Here is a 19,217-nt window from a genome sequence, read left to right on the forward strand (position 1 = left end):
GATAATAACGCATACTGTAAGACAGTCTGCATTTCACTTTACTATTGTTTTTATAATTCCCTACAGTGAATACAGGAAGGTAATAAAGATTTTATGATTCAGGGAAGGGACACAGATAAGACAAACCTAACAGCTGCACCTTCCAAGAAAATTAAATTTACAGGAAAAAGTCTGCTCAATGAAGGAATGTTGTAAATAAATTACTTCATGTTTTTAGAGCGATTGTTGTTCAAGAATTCAAATGCAGCCTTGCACTACAAGGAGCAATAGAGACGATACCCTATGCTATGTCCTTTCACAAAACTCCTAGTGGCCATGACAAAACGACCGTATAAATAATCCAGCATTTTGGTCCTTCTGTTGTGTCAGGAATCAGGTAGTGAAGATACAGCCAAAAAAGCAAAGGTTCTTTTAGGTAAGCATTTTCTGAAAACAAATGAAGGAATAAATTGATTTCTCTACTATAGAAGGTTAAAGCCTATGAAGAATGTTTCCAGTAATCGGACAAAGGACAGGAGCACAGACAAGATACTACCAGAGACAAGAAAACCCAGAAAAACACCCAGAAAATAGCTTTTATTAGATTTTATGCATTGTAAGATTAATCTCTGTGGCAAATTTGCAACAAAGTAACCCCTACAAATTCTTTTCTGGAAACAGGACAGTAACAGCAATACCTCAACCTGACTGAGGGAGTTATATATGTAAGGAGTCACTCCACTGAAGTCTACAGATGTACCTATACATTCATTATTTGGCCCATTAGTTAGGAAACTGTTAACTCTCAGAAACATTACCATACCTTGATGGGATTTAATAAAGAACATCCAAAGCAAACTCCTCAAATAAAAGCCTCATTTATCTCTGCTGCACCACAGCTTTCATCCCATCAAGGCAGGACTTCACTTAGATGTTCCCAACCCGCCAGTGTCAAGGTGATGTACAGCAAATGTCCTCTGAAGCACAAGGAATCCACAAAAAATGAGAGCAAGAGTAAAAGAAAGCAAGGGAACCAAGATCCAGAATATGCTTCTCCCAATACCCTAACCCTACTTTCCAGAAGAGACTGCAGATCAGCTGACAGAAGCACTGACTGCCTCAAAGGTGACAATAACAGAAAATGAGGGAGTCTGAGTGGTCAATACAAGCAGTAACTTTTCATCATTCCAGATAGAATGGAATCATTTTATGGACTGAATCAACCAATGTAGATCCTATGGAAGTCATTGGCCCCAAAGGCAGCATTGCACTTGGGGCACTTACGCTGCCGGGTGTCATAGCGTGTTTTCACACACTCAAAACAGAAGACATGAAAGCACTTCGTGAGCACAGCATCCTTTTTGCGCATGTTACAGCATGGACACGTCAGGCGGGCCTGCAAGACAGAAACATTATAATGAGGGCCCAATGCATTGCACTGTGTATGTCAGATGATAACTGAAGATGAAATGGCCTTCCATTCCATAAGAAGGTGGTTTCTTCAATACAAGATAAGGCTACAACACCAGAGTATAGAGACAAGATGTCAAATACTGAAAAGATGACTACACAGCCTTTTGGTTAAAGTACCGTTAAAGAGGGAATTTTATAGAAACAGCTACTCACCTTGTAATCCTTGATTTCTTCCATCAGTATTTCATCACAGTTAGGAACCATGTCAGGCTTCTTAGTGGTCTCCAGCTTCCTGCGTAACCTAGAAATATCTTCCTGCATAGAAACAAAAGACCAAACAAATGAGCAATATATGCTTAGTCACAGCTTCTTCAAAGACAAAAGAGAACAAGCACCTGGCCAGGTCACTCCACCCATACTTTCATCCCCTATAGTCCAACAGATTTCCGAAAGATTACATTATAATCTGGTCCTACATGTATTGTCAGTTAGCAGTGGACAAAACTGATGAAGCTGAAATCAAAGTGAAACTGGACCCCCAAGAAAGTAGTGTAGTTGAAACCCACTCCAAACTCAGTTACCAGAGGACAGACACCAAAGCAGACAGGTATTAAAGGATTGTGCATCAGGTGTATACCTCAGCCCTTTTGAAGTTAAACATCTCTTTCTCCCTAGTTACTCTGTTTTCCACAATTTCATCCTGGAAGTCATGTAACTTCTTCTGAGCCAGCTCTAGTTGGGCTTTCAGATCATCTGCAAGCTGGGCTGCATCCATGGCCTGAAGGAGAAAACCAGTATAGGAAGTACCAAACATGGAAAAAGAGCTCCAGTGATTTCTAGTCCCTCTGCCTGGGAATCCGAGACTGCTCACAGAATATTCATCAGGCAGCTGGAGATACAATTTTCAGTTCAATTTTGGTACTTCCAAATTGAATAACTGGAATTAAGCCCTAAACATTACTTCAACAGCAAAATATCTTACTATTTACAAGTTCCAACCACTGAGCTTAAACACTCCTCTTCAGTAGGGCCAACCCTTGTCACACTGCAATGCACATCACTTAAAAAAATACTGATGACCACACAGTTCTCTTGTTCAAGTATTTTTAGCTTTCCACCTTCTACATTTTCCCTACTAAATTATTTATAGGCAGTTCTACAGCTGAACTAGACAGAACTGCAAGATAAGTGTTTATTTTTAATCATTTTCCCTTTCCACCAGTTCTATTACTTTCTAACTGTGCCTCACCAATTAATCTATTAGCCAAGTTCCTTCAATACCACAACTGTACTAAGCAGACACTAAGCAGAAATCATTGTGCTTAAGTTGCCCCATCTCTACTTCACAGTGATACTTCTGCTTTCCTTTCTATCTGTTTTAATGTCACTGCTGCGTTTCTACTGAAGATTTAACAACATGGGCAGCATCAACCCTGAGACTTAGTCTTATTTTACTTGTAAGAGACCTACTTCATTGATCTTAGACATTTGCTAAAGGTCTTAACATTCCCCAGTCATATTTTCCTTTTACTTACCCCATCTTTCCTATAAAAACTCTGACCCCAGTTAATTTCATCTGGCTGCTGCTTCTTTCACAATAGGTTTCCTTTTAAAGTCACCTTACTTCCGCTCCCTAATCAGATTTTCACAGAAACACCTATGACCTGCTCCCCTTTATCAAAGGAAATATCAGTCTACAATACTTTAATCAGAACTCTCTTCAGGATTCCTCAGCATTCTAGTATACTAGTCGAAAACCAGGGAATATCATGTTCCATAGTATGAGTGAGAGCTAGGAGCCTTCTATGCTTCCCACAAGACAACAACTTCATCTTACAATCCAAGAGGAAATCAAGCAATAACTTACCTTGCGTTTGTTCATTTCCAGGGCCTGTGTTCGGAGACCCAGTTCTTTCTCGCCTGTTCCAATACTGCTTTGCAGTAAATGTTCCTTCTCCTCCAGCTTACGTACAACCTGCAGTTGGGCATCCACCTTGGAGAGAGGAGTTAGAGAAGGAACAAAATGCATACTTTGTAGGTCTTCAGAGTTGTTATTAAAACTAAATGCTAAAACTATCCCTGCCTCCCCATCACCAAGGAGTACCTCTTCAGCATACCTTTTTCTCCCTGAATAGACACATTAGCAGTCTAAGAGCTGTATCCAGACCTCCCTGGCAAACACTTAAAAACTTAGCAGTCAAATATTCTCAACAAAGAAGTCTTATTTTTTGGAAGGTGGCTTACAGAATCACTGCAAGGCAGTGAACCAGTGATCCAACATCCTGTTTCACTGTTGGAACCAGTATCCTTGGTGCTATGTTCTGGATCTGGGACCAAAACAGCATCAGTAACACACTACTGGTTTTGCTGCTGCTGAACAGTACTTGCACAGTATCAAGACCTTCTCTGTCTCATCCTGCTTGCCATCAGGTAGGCTGAGGGTGCACAAGCTGGGATGGGACAGAGTGGGACAGCTGACTCAAACTGACCAAAGGAATATTCTATACCACATGATGCTTGTGCTCAGCAAGAAAAGCTGGTGGAAAGGAGGAAGCGGGGGACATTCAGAGTGATGGTGTTTTTCTTCCCAAGTAAGAATTACACATGATAAGGCACTGCTTTCCTGGAGATGGCTGCATACCTGCCTGCCATAGGAAGCAGTGAATAAATACCTGTTTTGCTTTGCTTGTGCTCACAGCTTTTGCTGTACCTATTAAGCTGCCTTTATCTAACCTACCAGTTTTCTCACTTTTGCCCTTCTGATTCTGTTCCCGACCCCACTGTGGGGGAGTACGCAAACAACTGTGTAGAGCTTAGCTGCCTACCAGAGTTAACCTGCAACACCTCCACCTTTCCCTATCAGTTCCACTGTCCTCTCTCATTATCCCAGGTTACCTGAGTCTTCAGTGTCAAAACTTGGTCTGCCAGCTCCTCCTTCTCCTCTTTCAGCAGCTTGTGGATCTGGTTGGACTTGATGCGCTCTGACATCAGCTTGAAGTTGGCATCATCCTTCTCCCGCAGCTGCTGCATCAGACGGATGTTCTGCTCCTGCATGTCTTCAAATGCTTGGCCTGTGACATCCATTTCTGACAGCAGGGCCTCCTCCTCCTGCATAAGAATCCCAGGCTCTGGCAAAACTGTCTCCTGTACTCCCTACAATGACCCTGGACATTTTACTCAGAGACACCAAACCCGGCACAGAAGAAGGAACATGTCTCAGTACTAGAGAACAGTATCTCCCAGCAATTAGAAAGAAAAGCATTCCTTAGAAGTCTACACACAGCAGACATACCCTGACCTAGAAGTTGTAGAAAAGTGATGGTTATCTCCACAAGTATTCACAGACTGTGGCTTGTCTGCTGGCAAATTCAGCTGTGACACATTCATTGCCAGAGATAGGCAGAAAACAGCTCTCAACTTCAGGGAGCTAGCTAAACAGCTGTCATATCCACCTGGCCAAAGATTCTACATGTGGACAGCTTGACAGATTCCAACTAACAGACTGCCAAGCCCCTTAAACTCAGTTAAGCCACCTCAACATTAGAGTTAAGTGACAAGATAGAACAGTCTTGTACTATAAGGAAAACAATCTGAATTCTAAAAAAGTACAGTCAAGTACCCTGCCTTGCCTCTCCCCTACTGAGGCGCTCCTGCTTTCTTATCATGAGATTAAGCCCTTTTTTTTGTGGAAAAAGGTGTGCCACAGTACCATGCACATGTATTAATTATATGAACTGTGCAGGTAATACTTTTAAAAAGAAACTGTAACCTCCTCCCATAAAGACTGATACAGACATCTCTCCTCTGTGCTCTTCATGTAGGCCACAAACATTCCCCACCACTCCTACCATGAGGTTTGTGACACCCTAGTATTGTGGGGGTTTTTTTGATAGTTGACGGTTTTCTTTTGGCTTTTCCCCTTTGATAAACAGGGACAAAACTCACACCTCTGGCACACAGAGAGACAGAAACTCCTTCTCTCAGGTAATCTTCCCAGTTGGAACCTGAAGGTAGTTCCTTCCCAGATGCTCCAGCAGAAACCTTCAGAAAGTTCTCACCTGCTTAGCCATGGCTAGTTTCTTCTGTAAATACTCAATCTGTTCCTCCACTGCTCGGATTTTGCGGAGGGCATCCTCATCAGCCATCTTTTTACTCTCCTTTTTCTCCTTGTCTTCCAATTCTTTGACCCTCTGCCGCAGTTCTTCCAGCTACAGAAAGGAAAAAACACAAATAACACTAAATACAAGAATGTTGGCTAATGTTGTTAAGAGCCTTTTTTCCCCACAATTCTCTGAAACACTGGAAGAACTGCTTTCAAAGGATGGAAAAAGAGAACCCATCTCATATTGGCAGGGAAGTGTATTACTGGTAGACGGACAATTAAGATGGGCTGTAGGCCCAAGATCTTGATTTCAAACCCTCTGAAAATTCTACAGCATCAGAATAGGAACATCAGTGTCCTGCAGTTCTACATGTGAGGGTACATGGATGGAGAGCATCTGCTCCTTTGAGGGCATCTGGTCAAGAACAGAAGTGATAATAAGGAAGAAGCCATAAGCAAAACCTATGGAGACAAACCTGACAGATAAATGGTCAAAAGGCAAAGATGAGAACCAAACCTGGTCAGTCACATGAACTGGTAAGAGCAAGTGAGGGTGTGAGAATGTTTATTATAGCAAGGTTATCTGGCTGAATCAACTGGGAAACAGGCGGGAGGGAAGAGGAAGCTAGAAACAAAATACACAGAGACACAGACCTGACAAAACAAACATGGAGGCAAAGACAAAAAACAAATCTCCCCAGTCACAGTAACTGATGGGTTACCAAGAAACTACAGGCACCACTTCCAGGAAGATAAACCTGGACTTTGCACTTGATATGGCTGTAAAATAGGGGTGGATCCTGGACTGGGGTAACTGTGAGAATCGATAAGAGTTGTACAAACCCAGGAGAGAAACACAGAGGAAGGGAGAGCAAGAATGAAAAAAAATTGGATTAGGCAGAGAAGAACATAAAAGGAGCTAGTCACATGTAAAATGTGGCCAGTCAGTACACACTTGTCTGGGTCAGCCCTATGCATGATCACTGCAGCCTGTCTTACCTTCTTATATCTTCTTATTAAATATTTTTTTAACTGTCTCTGTGTAATCTAACTCTCTACACCATGCGTATGTGTGCTGCAACAGAATTAAGTGCTAGCTACTGGTGAGACCTGTATGTGCAGAAGGTAAAAGGGCCTGGTATCACAGGGGGTATCAAACACAAGGGGACATGCTGATACTTGAGGGATGTACAAATGCACATGTGCTTGTGTACCTACACATTGTTTAGCGTGTGCCTGAACTAGTGACATTCTATCTCCACTGGCTGAAAAGAAGGAAGGGAACTTGGCTGCCTATGGTTATCTTTTGCGAGTCCTGTATGCTGTTGAAGGTAGCACCTTCTCTGTGGGCTGTCAGTGACCTCTGTATGTGTATGCCTCTGGGACAAGTGCTTGGCTTCTCTACAGGTTGAATCTGAAACTGAGAAAGATGGAGCCATGTCCATCCCTCAGCATGGGCAAAGGGATTATCCCTTCCCGGGGAGGGCATCCTAAAATTTCCCTGTTCATCTCCTGACCATTCCAACCTCTCTCCTAAGTAACAAAGCCGAGAAGAGAAACAATATTCAGTTTTGACAAAGACAAAAGCAACACAGTTCAGGTGCAGAGTATCCAAAAAGAAGTTTCAAGTAATGCACTGAAAAAAAACAGGCGAGAAATGAGATTTACCTCAGCTTTTGCCTTCTTCTCAGCTGCCATCAGCTGTACTTTGTCTCTCTGCTCTTTGGGGGCAGAACGGTACATATCTAACAACAGCTTCATCTCCTTCTGACTTTCCTGGGCTTTCCTGGAAGCAGAGAGATAGGCAACTGTGAGAACAAGCAGGAAAGCTACACTGCTACATATCCAGCATGAAACTCAAGAGCAATATTCTCTCCATCTCCCATATGGTACGTATATGGAGTCATCCTTGGCTTCTTTTAGCCAAGGAGTACAGCCTGAAAACTGAAAAGAAGCACGTTCAGGCCCATGGACTGAAAAGTCAAGAGAATTGGGGTGTGGAAGAAACATATACTGTAACAGGAAGCAACAAACTCTCCACTTTTGCTTTAGTGCTGATCCAAGGCAAATGAAGACTACTGTGACCTTTACTAATAACCTACTGCTGTAAAGCTTTAAACAATTGTTATGCCAGAAGAAAATAAAGATTACTTGGCTTACATCATGAAGTAAATGGTTTGGTAATTCATGTTTTAGGTTGTTGTAGAAGTGTTACTACTTTGTCCAAATCACAATCAGACATAGAGGGTGCCAGGAACCTCTCTGCTTCAGTGAAGCTGATCTCGTAAGCTACAAGGTCGTCTCACACAAACCCTTCAGTCTGAGCACTACTCAAGCAGGAAAGGGAGGGACAACAACTCTTACTTTAGTTCAGCCTTCAGTTGCTTGATCACTTCAGCCTCCTTCTTTCTTCCATCTTCATGCTTCCCTTTCTCCTTCTCTTTGGATTCTCTCTCCTTCTCAGATTCCTTCTGCTTCTGCTTTTCCCGCTCTCGTTCCTTTTCTTTCTCCTTCTCCCTCTCTCTCTCCTTCTCTTTTTCCTTCTCTCGTTCTCTCTCCCTCTCCCGTCTCTCTCGCTCCCGTTCCTCTTCATCTCGCCTAGCCTTCATTTCAGTAATATCTTCAGAAGTGGCCTTGGGGACAGACACTTGGGCAGAAGGATCATCAGGCTCCTGCTTGATCTCTGGAGGTTCCTCTTTTGTTTCTTCAGTGCTGGACTGGGACTGCAAGAGAGCATTACCACTGCGAGAGCGGATCTGTTGCAGCACAGCAAGAAAGAAGACAGAAAAAAAAATTAAGTTCTTCACCAGAAGTCTACCTTATCTCCCTCCCTTTGTCTACCCAGATCCGTGCTTGCATGCTCTCCCCACAATTTCTATTACTTTCCATGGAGCATTCTACTGCTACAAAGGAAGACCATTCATTTGGTAAGTGGAAGCTTAAAGTAGAAGTGTAGAGCTCCATCAAAAGTTACACTGCATGCTGTATCAGAAAAGTCAATATTGCAGGCAAGACTGACAGCATTCCCCTTTCTCCAAAGCACTTTCTGCTCTTTCCCAGCGTTTCGTGCTCTGATACCTTGCTCAAGTCAGACTGGGCCTCTCTCAGTTTGCGCTTGTATCTTAACACCTCTCCCTTCAGCTGGTGGTTGTGGTTTTGGAGGCTGCTAATGAGATGACGCATCTCCCGATTAATTGGACCTACAGAAACAGAAACACAGTTGTAACAAAACACACTTTTGCCAAGTTTCTGAGACACTCCCATGGAGATGGAGAACAAGCTAAGTGGCAACAATGAAGAACCAAAATAGAACTATTATCACTCTGCCACACAACGGAGCAAGTGTAGAAAAGAGCAAGTGTAGAAGAGAGTCATGCCAGCTTCACATGCAACCGTAAGTCCTTGCGCATTTCCAGTCCCAATTTCCTCATTAACATTACTTTTCTTCCCCCATGTTCCTAAGTGAAAAGTGTCATGCTACAAAAATCTCTATAATTTAAATGCTACTTTAGAAATAAAGAAGTTATTTCAAGTAATGAAATTTGAAAGTTACTGCCTTCCTATCCAGGTTGTCATTTAGATGTTTTCTAGATCACAGAATCACAGAATGGTTTGCAGATAGAAGGGACCTTAAAGATAATCTAGCTCCAATCCCCTAGCACGGGCAGGCACACTTTCCACTAGATCATGCTGCTCAGAACTCCATCCAGCCTGAACCTGAAAACTTCCAGTGATAGGACAAACACAGCTTTTCAGGGCAACCTGTGAACAACTTGTTCTTAATGTCTAATCTAGATCTTCCCTCTGTCAGCTTAAGCCATTCCCCCTTGTCCTGTCACTGCAAGCCCTTGTAAAAAGTCTGTCTCCAGATTTCCTGCAGGCCACCCTTTAGGTATTAGAAGGCTGCTCTAAGGTCTCCCCAGAGCTTCCTCTTCTCCAGTTTGAACAAGCCCAACTCTCAACCTGTCTTCATAGGAGAGGTTCTCCAGCTCTCTAATCATCTTCATGGCCCTCCTCTGGACTCATTCAAGCAGGTCCATGTCCCTCTTGTGTCAGGGGCCCCAGAGCTGAAAGAATCTCCCCAGAGTACTTTAATAATGCAAAATACTCTGCCATGAACCAAACTGTTAGCAAAGTGTGCGTATTTTGTAGTATCTAAAAAGAAGTCAGATAACATGCAACTGGCCTACCACAAAACATGAGGAGTTTTGGGGTTTTTGAGATAGAAACTTGCCAGGATAAGTATTTAATAAAAGACAAAGAATCAAACCAGGTGTTTTACGCAGTACAGCTCCTAACGGGCAGGAGTGCTGGTGGTGGTGTTTGTTTGGTTTTAAGTATAGCAGAAAAACTATATACCTGCTTGTTCATTGGCAGCAAGTGTCTGTTCAAACTCTATCCTCAGCATCTCATATTCTTTGCGGACTTGCGCCAGGGTGTCCTCTAGCTGAATCACCTCTGTGCGCAGTTTCTTGTGAAGGCTGACTTCATCCCTCTGAGGAGTAAGAAGGGGACAGAATTTGGTGCTGTGACACTGGGGAATCATTTGCTCATGAACATGAGCTACCAGAGAACAAATGAACTATTGCCAGGAAGGTAAATTTCCTGACCATTCCTAGAGCCACCCAGACTCAGTAGTGATGGTCAGAGAGATGAAAACGTTCCCTAATCTGACAGAACAGAGGTGCTACCTCAATCAGTTCCACCTGGCGCTGATGTGTGGTACGAGTACCATGAAGCAGAGTGCGGGCCTCATCAAGGTGTGCCTTCAGCTGGAGACTCTCATTATACAAAACAGAAAATTGTGACTGCATGCAGCGATATTCCGGGGTCTCCTTCACAGCCTCTTCCACTGCTCGTCGCAACTCAACCTAGTCAGGACACAACAAAAGGCCACAAAGAAAATGTATTTTCTTGTGTTTAATACCTATTGTGCAAAGTAGCAGAAGAGTGAAGTAAGCTGCCTCAAGCAAAGAAAAAAGCAGAACTTTAACAACATTGCTATGAAGTAGATGCTTCAATACCAATTTGAAATCTATGCTTTCTCCATATTCCAGCAGGCTGTTTCTCTGGCATAGTCACATGACTAAAGCTTTTGATTCTCAGGTTCTGCAACCATTTCTCTCAAAGATATGAGCTTGGAAAACATGATATACCTTTTCAGTGGACTTACTGTAAAACTATAATCACCTAAATCAATAAAGACAGACACCTAGAAAGGTATGATAGAAAACTACAGAAAATACATGTAGGCATTATGTTAGCTTTCTACCAGTGAAAACCGTAACGATTGAAAGGAAGAGAAATGAGAGAAACAGAAGTACAGAATCTGAGCTTTCCTTACCAAAAAAAGATTAGTAAATCATTGTGACTACCAGAGTGAAACAGACACATACACAAACACATATATCTTAACACTAATTAAGAGAAAAAGGAAGCTGTAAGCCAAGTGGTGTATCTTTCAAAACAAACTCATGTGGATAAACAGAATTCAGAAGCACCTCAAGACAGTTTCTGGAATCTAATCTCTGAAACTTAAGTCATAAGCTCAGATGTTTCTTATCACAGCCTAACAGATCACTAAGAAAAAATCTGATTATCTGTATCATATACTTACATACTACAGAGTCACAGTTTTTTGTGCTACTACCTTTTAGACATACGAAACTCATACACTGCTTCCTACCTATTCATTCTGCCACAAAGTAAAAGATTTAAGTTCACAGACTCTTCCTAGAGCCAAGCTCTCTTACACAGGTCCATGGATTTTTTTTTCGGTGCATTGATTCCACTTGCACAGGGAAGGGGGGAAGTGAAAAGGGGTTAGTACTTCTGAAAAGCTAAAATTAGTTTTCAGTATATTTTAATGATGTCTAGCTAACAGATCAGAATGGAAAACAGGAAATAAGAAACATATTTCCAACTATGACCGCATGGTGTCACCAATGCACTGAACTGCAAGTGTCTCACAAACCTGTGAACTTCTACAAAACACAACCTAGCTAAAAACCAAGCACAGAGTAGAATAGTATTAATGAGGTTTTCCAAAGACACAGTTAACAAGACAGAGGGCAACTTCACCACACAGAACACCCTCATCTTCATAATAGGTACTGATGTCTCACCTTGAGTTTTTCATTCTGTGTTGTTACTTCCTCAAGATCCTGGCGTAGTTCCTCTAACTCCTTGAGGCGATTCCCAGCAAGCTCTTTATTTTCTTCCAGCTCTGCATTCATCTCCTCAAACTGTTGGGGATAAACTTCTTGTAAATCCTCCTGTTATATCTACTGAGAGTACTAATTAGGTACAGTAATTACAGACTGAGCCATGTTAACACAACAGAGTGAGACAGTCTACAGCCATCAGGTCTGTTTTTCAAGTAGGGAATTTGTACAGAGACAAAATGGCTTGCCCAGAGTCACCTAGACTTGTGACAAAGAAGATATCTAAATTTTCTTCCAATTTATGGCCCTACACACAAACTCTCCCTGACTTTAATTCTCCTCACAACCAAGCCTACAACATTACCTTGCGGGCATTAATGGTGATTGTGCCCCCATAGAGGCTGCTCCCAGCTCCATACACCTTGTAGCCTTTGGAATTTACCTGAAAAAAAAAAGGTAACAGATTTCATCAGTACCCAAATAAATGCCAAGACTGCTGATACAGCAAATTCAAGACCAAAGACAGCACACTACAGAATCTCAGTTCTCACAGCAACGTGCCATAAGATGATGCCACACATCTCAAAATTACACCCATTTCTTTGGTTTCCTGACAAAGAAGATGGTGCTTACTCGTTCCAGAACATCTGCTAAGTGCCGATTGAGCCTCTGCTCCCTCTTGCGTATCTTGTCAATATCCCACTGAAGGTCATCAATCATAGTCTCCAGAACAGATACCCGAGATTCTGCTGTCTCCACTCTCTCTTGCAGCTTGGAGAACTGCAATCAAAAGAGTGTTTCTGTCAGCCAACTGAACAGAGTAATTCTATTAGAAGCATTTTCTGAGACTGCTCAGTATTAATTTTTTTATCTTAAATACCCTGGATTCATATGCTTTCCAACCATCTTTGGTGTGGCAACAGACTACTCAATGAACTGTCCCGAATTTTACACCAGCTGAATCACAACACAGTAACAAAAACAGGACTGAAAATAAAACTGAAATGGAGAAAGAGCAACAAGCTGGTAATATCTGACAGCCTAGACAGCGAACCATTTCAAAGCTTATTCAAAGGCTTTTTTTTTTTTTAAATCTTTTCAACCCATATGTTCATCTACTCTGCACACTACTGAAGTACATGGTGCTCTAATGCCAAGGAAGGCCAGCATTAACAAAATTTTTAAAAGAACTGCAACCTGTGAAACAAATACTGGCAATAATGTGAAGCCCTTAATGACAGGGATCATCTTGCAATTAATGTCACTATGCTTTCAGATATGATGTAGAGAAATCAAGGAATATGAAATGACAGGGATATAACATCAAATGTCTCAGATGTTACACAACCACCTTAGCATCACCTTACCACTTCCTCTGCTATTTTCTTTTGAAATCACATTCATTCAACTCACCAATATGATTATACGCTTTCATTCAGTGATGTAGCAAGCATACCAATTTAAACTGTATAGAAAAATACATGTACAGTTCTCCACAGTTCACCCACCCTTTCCATAAGCTTCATTCAGAAGGTAACTTTCAAAACTGTGTTGCTCCTGTCCCTCTTCAAGGCAATACATGCTTTTCAAACTATGGTAACCACAAATTATTATAAGCAGGACCCCAAAGCAAATTTCTTTCTCTCTCCTTATTATACCTCCTGAGACATTATGCGGTGCTTCTCCTGAAGAATATCAGCTAGCTCCTGCAGCCGTCCATTTTCATGTGATAGGTAGGTATTAAGCTCCAGGACGGCTTCTTCCATCAATGTAATATCTGAAAGATGCATAAAGAAAAGGAAATGAACAGAAACAAAGAAAATCTGGTTTTAATTCTTAAGCAGCAAAGAAAGAAAAAGCAAACAAGCAAAGAGGAAGTTTTTGAGGTTAACTTCTGATTACTAAATCTCTCCAGCAGACAGATCTCATCTGATCTCCAGAGCTTTGACTTACATTCACGAAGCAAAAGGCTCTGCAGCTTAACATACTACAGATTTCTGTTTGTCGGTTACTGTCCTATGATGTCAAACCCTATTCTAATTGTGTCAGTATCAGCCACACCGAACATGCCCTTGTAACCCAGTGATACCTTAATGCAGGTCAAATTCATGCATAAACCTGCTACAACAGGCAGCTTGAGCTAACATACCAGGTGACAATTCACAGAATGGTGTGAACTGGATCATCTGGATCACTGGATTACCTTAAAGATCATTTAGTTCCTACCCTCTGTCACAGGCAGGGACAACTTCCACTGGACTGGGTTGCTCAAAGCCCCATCTAATCTGGACTTGAACACTGCCAGGGACGGGACAGACACAACTTCTCTGGCCAACTTGTGCCAGTGTCTCACCACCCTCACAGTAAGGAATTATAGCAACTGAGTACAGGCTCATATTGCACTAATGCCAATACTAGTACAGAGTTCAAGACTGCCAACTAAGGACAGTAATGCTTCGCTACACCAATGCTAGACCTTCCAGAGCTCCTTGATCAAAGCATATAGAACACTGGATGGAATACAAACCAAGGAGGATGACTTGATATCCCACCTAAATTTTCATTCAACAGATTAAAATTCTAAGCTTAAGTTTTTCAGAGAGTCATCTAAGTGTAAATCAAATCTGCTACATTAATTTTCAGAAGCTTGTCATTTGGCTTTCTTCTGCAGAGCTCTGTTTTGTATTCAAAACTGACACTGGGCATACCAAGACATCAAATGGCTACTACTTTGCCCAAAACTCAGCTGTAACTGAGGAGCTGGTTATCCCTACACCTTTTGCTAAACTCAAAGTGAGAAGGAGTCCAACATCAGCTTGCAATACTGATTTCACTACTTCTTTTTTTGCAGTGGCTGAGGACAGCTAGCTGGTTCAACTGTAATCTGTAACTTCTCAGGTGCACGAACATACTACTGGCAGGAACAAGCCTTTCCTTAGCCCAACAGCGTTCTCACCATTCACATTTAGAGGCAGCTATAAGACATTTCTAGCATGCAGTACTAGTCTTTATTAGAGGTTTTGGTTATTGAGAGTTTGGAAAGCTAAGCAATTTATTTTGGAACATAAATAAGCATGAGAAGGACTATGTCTGTCATGGTTTAACCCCAGCTGGTAAATAAGTACCACACTGCTATTCATTCACTTCTCCCCACAATGAATGGGATGGGTAGGAAAACTAGAAAAACAGTAAAACCCAAGGGTGCAGATAAGAAAACTTTAATTATTGAAATAAGGTAAAATACTGCTACTAATAATAACAATAAAGGAAATAACAAGGGGAGAGAATATAAAACTAAAAAGGGGAAAGGAAAAAAAATAAACCCAAGTAATGCACAATTCAACTGCTCACCACCCACCAATCGACACCCAGCTTGACCCAAGCAGCAACCTGCTCTTCCAGGTGACTCCTCCCAGTTTATATACTGGGCATGATGTGCTGTGGTATGGAATACCCCTCTGGCTAGTTTGGGTCAGGTGTCCTGTCTCTGCTCCCTCCTGGCTTCCTGTGCCCCTCCTCACACAGCATGAAACTGAAAAGTCCTTGATTAGGGTAAGAACTACTGATCAACAACTAAAACACTGGTGTGTTAGCAGCACTGCTCTCAGACGAAAGCTGGAACACCAGCTACTAGGAAGAAAATTAACCCTATCCCAACTGAGAAGAGGACAATGCCTTAACACTTACAATGCAGAATCATGTCTAAGCTGTGGGTAGCTAAGGATTCTTGAAGGGGGATCAGCCACCTTGGACATACCTCCACTGTTCACCTTTTGGGACAGCGCATCCACTTTCTCCTGCAGTTTGTCATACATTGTCACAATCTGGGCAACAGCACGGCGGGAAGACTCTACACGCTCCTGCAGCTGAGATTCAATCTCCTCACTGGTGCTGCTGGCTAGAGTGGCTAGGAATGAAAATGCCGGCTCAAGTCCTTCACCTGCGAACAGAAAGAAGAGCAAAAAATGTAAATGTGCTTTGCCAGGCAGCATATCACTAGTCTTCACAATCAGAGAGCCTCTGTCACTTTTTAGAAAGGGACATAAACATTGTCCACCACTGAAATCCACCTTTTCCACTGTCCCCAGTCAGGTGCCTTACCTCGCTCTCTCTCATCTTTGCGCTCCTGATTACTGTCCGAGTCTGGTTCAGGTTCTGGTACCACCAGTGCTTTTCTTTCAGACAAAAGGTCTCCAAGACCCTGGTCCAGGTCGAAGCGTTTAAGGATGATGCGGATATTTTCATCAAACTGAATGATGGGACAGACAAGACAAAGAATGGATGTGAAAAAAAGGAGTGCAGTGGAACAGAAAAAGAGGCAAGAGAACAGTGTATACAAAATAACAAAGCATGTTACTAACCTGATTCCAGTATCGATTGATAATCAGCAAAGAGGCATCATCAGTGGCCTGCCGACGCTCCAGCTTCTCAATGTGCTCCCGTAGCTCATCTTCAATGGCTTGCCTCTGGTCCAGCATCTCTGCTAGTTTCCGGTTCTTGGTCTGTAGGGCCCGGATATCCATTTCCTCCTGTAGAGAGGCACATGTCAGAGCACACTGCACACTAGCTGGATCTCTACACTCATTCAGAAGGCAGAGAGCTATTTTTGTTTCCAGCTGAAAAAATGTGAGAGGTTGAGTGGGGGTGTGTGAGAAAGACATACCGTTGAAGAAACACCACCAAGCTTTATGGTCTCCACAGTGGTCCCTGAATCTTCAACCCCTGTCTTCTTCTCTGGAGGTGCAGAAGGACCAGGCTCTCCAGCTGCCCGTTTACTGCCAACTCCAGACATGGTGGCCAAAGCATATAGACTCCTGCCTTCTCCAAGTTCCTCTGAATATTAAAAAGCACTCTTAAATCCAGCAAACACACACCCACACGATCAATCTAGTTAAGGGTTTTTAACACAGTCAATCCATCACGGTAACAAGATGCCAACACAGTGCAGATGATAGGACTTAAAAAGTTTCAGAAAATACTGGGCAAACATTAAGTCTTACAAGACACCACTAGGATTAGCACTGCAAACAGCAAATCGATGGGAAAAAAAATCCCACTGCTCCATAATGTCAAAATGGAAACACTGTACCTTATCACACTCTTTGGAAAAGAAATCTTCATGCAGGTTCAGTCTGTGTTTTTTTTGATCTCTCTCTGTATTAATAAAAATTGTCTGGGTTAAACTTTAGCAAGCAACTGGGCCTATGCATATATGGCACAAGTTCACTTCATAACAACAAAATTGTTCTTATATTCAGCATTCAAAGTCAATTAAAGCCAAGGACAGCAACACCTTGAAGATAAGGCCTGGAAGGCCTTACACAGAAAACTTACAAATCCTATGGAACTTCCAAGCCAAGGTTTGTATCTATTTGAAGAGTTTTCCTTTGTATGAAGAGAGACACGGACATGTTTGAAGAGTATTTATCCCAAGTTAATGCAGTCTGAAAAGCTCTGGACTACTAGTTTCAGAATCACAGAACAGCTGAGGCTGGAAGGGATGTCTTGGAGATCACCTCCTCAGTGCTCCTGAATAAAGCAGGGTCAACCAGTGGAGGCTGCTAAGGGCCTTGTCCAGACAGCTTTTGCTTATCTCCAAAGAAAGAAACTCAGCAATGTCTCTGGGCAACCTCTCCCAGCACTTGATGATCCTCACCATTAAACCAGGTTTTTCTTATGTTTGAACAGTATTTCTTGTGGTTCTCTAAAATATTTCTTAGCAAAGTAATAAATATCTTCTTATAGGGTTTTCAAAACAAATATATCAGCTAGTGACAAAACACAAAACCAAGCAGATCTTCATGAGATGTAAGCAGCATTCTTCTCCCGCATTCACTGATGCTGTGAATGTCAATCCACAGCTCTCTCTCTCCCTCTAAACTACATGGAACTCAGAAGTAGAGTGAAACGCAGACCATACAATAAGATCTGTATCATTCCATTTAAATCTATAACGGCATTTACAGTTAATCTAAGGATTACAAACTGAACATGACAGTTTTTATGTATTAGCTTTACTTGAGCAGTTCTACTGAAAGTAATAAAGCTGCTGTATTTTTAGGATTAAGCTGCTATGCTGCTTTGCCATATTTTACAGCTTAAAAAAAAATTTTAGCTTTGCATTGCCCTTCACATATGCACAACAATATAGGGATTAATTCTAAACAAGTTACTTAAGTACCACATAATAGCATTCCTATAACCTGTCTTTTAATGTAAATATTTAATACATATCAAAATTAAAAAAAAAAAAAAAATAAAGAAAACTTCCACTTAACCATTTTCCTCCTTTTAGCAACACAGTTCAGGTTGCACTGGTTTGACCTAGAATGACTAGGCCACTGGAGGGAGTGGATGGAATAGCTGTTACTATAAACATCGGCTGCCTATGAGTCCAGGGAGCCACAAGACACTGTTGTCAGATTTTTTGTCCATGGACAAAATATTTCTTCCATTGCCTCCTGACACCAACATCCTTCACAGCTAGACTTCCCCTTCTCTCCACTACTCAGATCCTCCCATACTGTACACCAGGACCTGACCAAGTTTCCATGACCAGAGACCCTCTCTTTTCTTTAGGAACTCAACCTTACCCTCAGTCCTGGGCTATGCACATTCTTCTCTTCCCAAACTGATACACTCACTCAGCAAAGACTGACTGTCCTCCCATGGCAGAGTCTCAACTTCATCTTAATCCCCCTCTTGGGGTTAACATCCTCTTTCTTATACGTAAACCAAAATACATCTCCACTTGGCAAAGCCCGCACCTTCCACTAGCAAAAAGTCATCTATTCTGATGACCTTCAATCACCTGCAGAGAGCAAACTTTTTCCAGGCCCACTGGCTTCCCAACACATGTAGGATGCCACTGCGCCTATGCCCACCAATCCCCAGGGACGTCCCCCAACACTGTTTCTGTCTGCCCCATACGTTCCTGCCACAGACCCCAGGCACACCCAGGGCCCTCCCCCATGGTCCGCACGCACCGCTGCACACCCCTCCAGCACCTCGCGGAGCTCCAACACTACACCGGGGGCCGATACCCCGCACCTGCTACTGCCTCTGGGCAGCCCTACACCGACAGCTGCGCCCCACGACAGCCCCGCACGTACCGTCCCTTAGGCCCATCCCTTCCTCCGCGAGTGTACAGCGCCTCCGCTGCCGAGCCCCGCCGTCCCCGCACCCTCACCTGCCAGCCCACCTCTCCGCAAGCACCGCCCGGCTCCAGCCACCCCACGGACCCCTATATACACCTCCTAAACAGGTCCCTCCGCGGACACTGCCTCCCTCCAATGCACCGGAAATCTCCGACGCAGGCGGCAGTCCAATGGCGTGTGTAGCCCACCGGGCGTCACGCAGCACCGCCCCTCGGGAAGGGCCATCGGGTACCGCCCCTTCCGGTGGCCATTTCGCCCTCACTCGCCATGGACGCTGGCGCTCTGCCGGTTGCCCGCGCTCGACATGGCCGCCAATGCCATGGTGCCGCGGAGCCGCCTGACGCCAGCGCCCTTACCCGAACAGAAGATGGCGGTCTGGGCGGGAGCAATGGAGGCTCGTCA

General features: G+C 43.0%; 2 protein-coding genes across 2 annotated transcripts; both read right to left on the reverse strand.

Annotated features, from left to right (window-relative positions):
* Positions 1 to 562: 562 nt before the first annotated feature.
* LOC133270149 (E3 ubiquitin-protein ligase BRE1A) lies at positions 563 to 16,489 on the reverse strand. Its single transcript, XM_061455093.1, has 19 exons — positions 16,322 to 16,489; positions 16,020 to 16,187; positions 15,760 to 15,907; positions 15,416 to 15,598; positions 13,317 to 13,435; positions 12,292 to 12,438; positions 12,023 to 12,100; positions 11,620 to 11,739; positions 10,186 to 10,365; positions 9,854 to 9,989; positions 8,573 to 8,694; positions 7,859 to 8,250; positions 7,163 to 7,280; positions 5,451 to 5,600; positions 4,288 to 4,500; positions 3,260 to 3,385; positions 2,030 to 2,170; positions 1,606 to 1,707; positions 563 to 1,375 (listed from the first exon to the last, which is right to left on the reverse strand). The coding sequence occupies exons 1-19, from the start codon at positions 16,448 to 16,450 to the stop codon at positions 1,199 to 1,201; spliced, it is 2,949 nt and encodes a 982-aa protein (XP_061311077.1). The 5' UTR covers positions 16,451 to 16,489; the 3' UTR covers positions 563 to 1,198.
* Positions 1,199 to 16,450, reverse strand: LOC133270103 (E3 ubiquitin-protein ligase BRE1A-like). Its single transcript, XM_061454982.1, has 20 exons — positions 16,322 to 16,450; positions 16,020 to 16,187; positions 15,760 to 15,907; positions 15,416 to 15,598; positions 13,317 to 13,435; positions 12,292 to 12,438; positions 12,023 to 12,100; positions 11,620 to 11,739; positions 10,186 to 10,365; positions 9,854 to 9,989; positions 8,573 to 8,694; positions 8,093 to 8,250; positions 7,163 to 7,280; positions 5,451 to 5,600; positions 4,288 to 4,545; positions 4,065 to 4,172; positions 3,260 to 3,385; positions 2,030 to 2,170; positions 1,606 to 1,707; positions 1,199 to 1,375 (listed from the first exon to the last, which is right to left on the reverse strand). Exons 1-20 carry the CDS (start codon positions 16,448 to 16,450, stop codon positions 1,199 to 1,201), a joined length of 2,868 nt encoding a protein of 955 aa, XP_061310966.1.
* Positions 16,490 to 19,217: the final 2,728 nt, after the last annotated feature.

Source organism: Pezoporus flaviventris, unplaced genomic scaffold (assembly GCF_033815535.1).
Source record: "Pezoporus flaviventris isolate CSIRO_AGI_PZ_B2104156 unplaced genomic scaffold, CSIRO_AGI_Pfla_v1 ptg000018l, whole genome shotgun sequence".
Classification (NCBI taxonomy): Eukaryota; Metazoa; Chordata; class Aves; order Psittaciformes; family Psittacidae; genus Pezoporus; species Pezoporus flaviventris.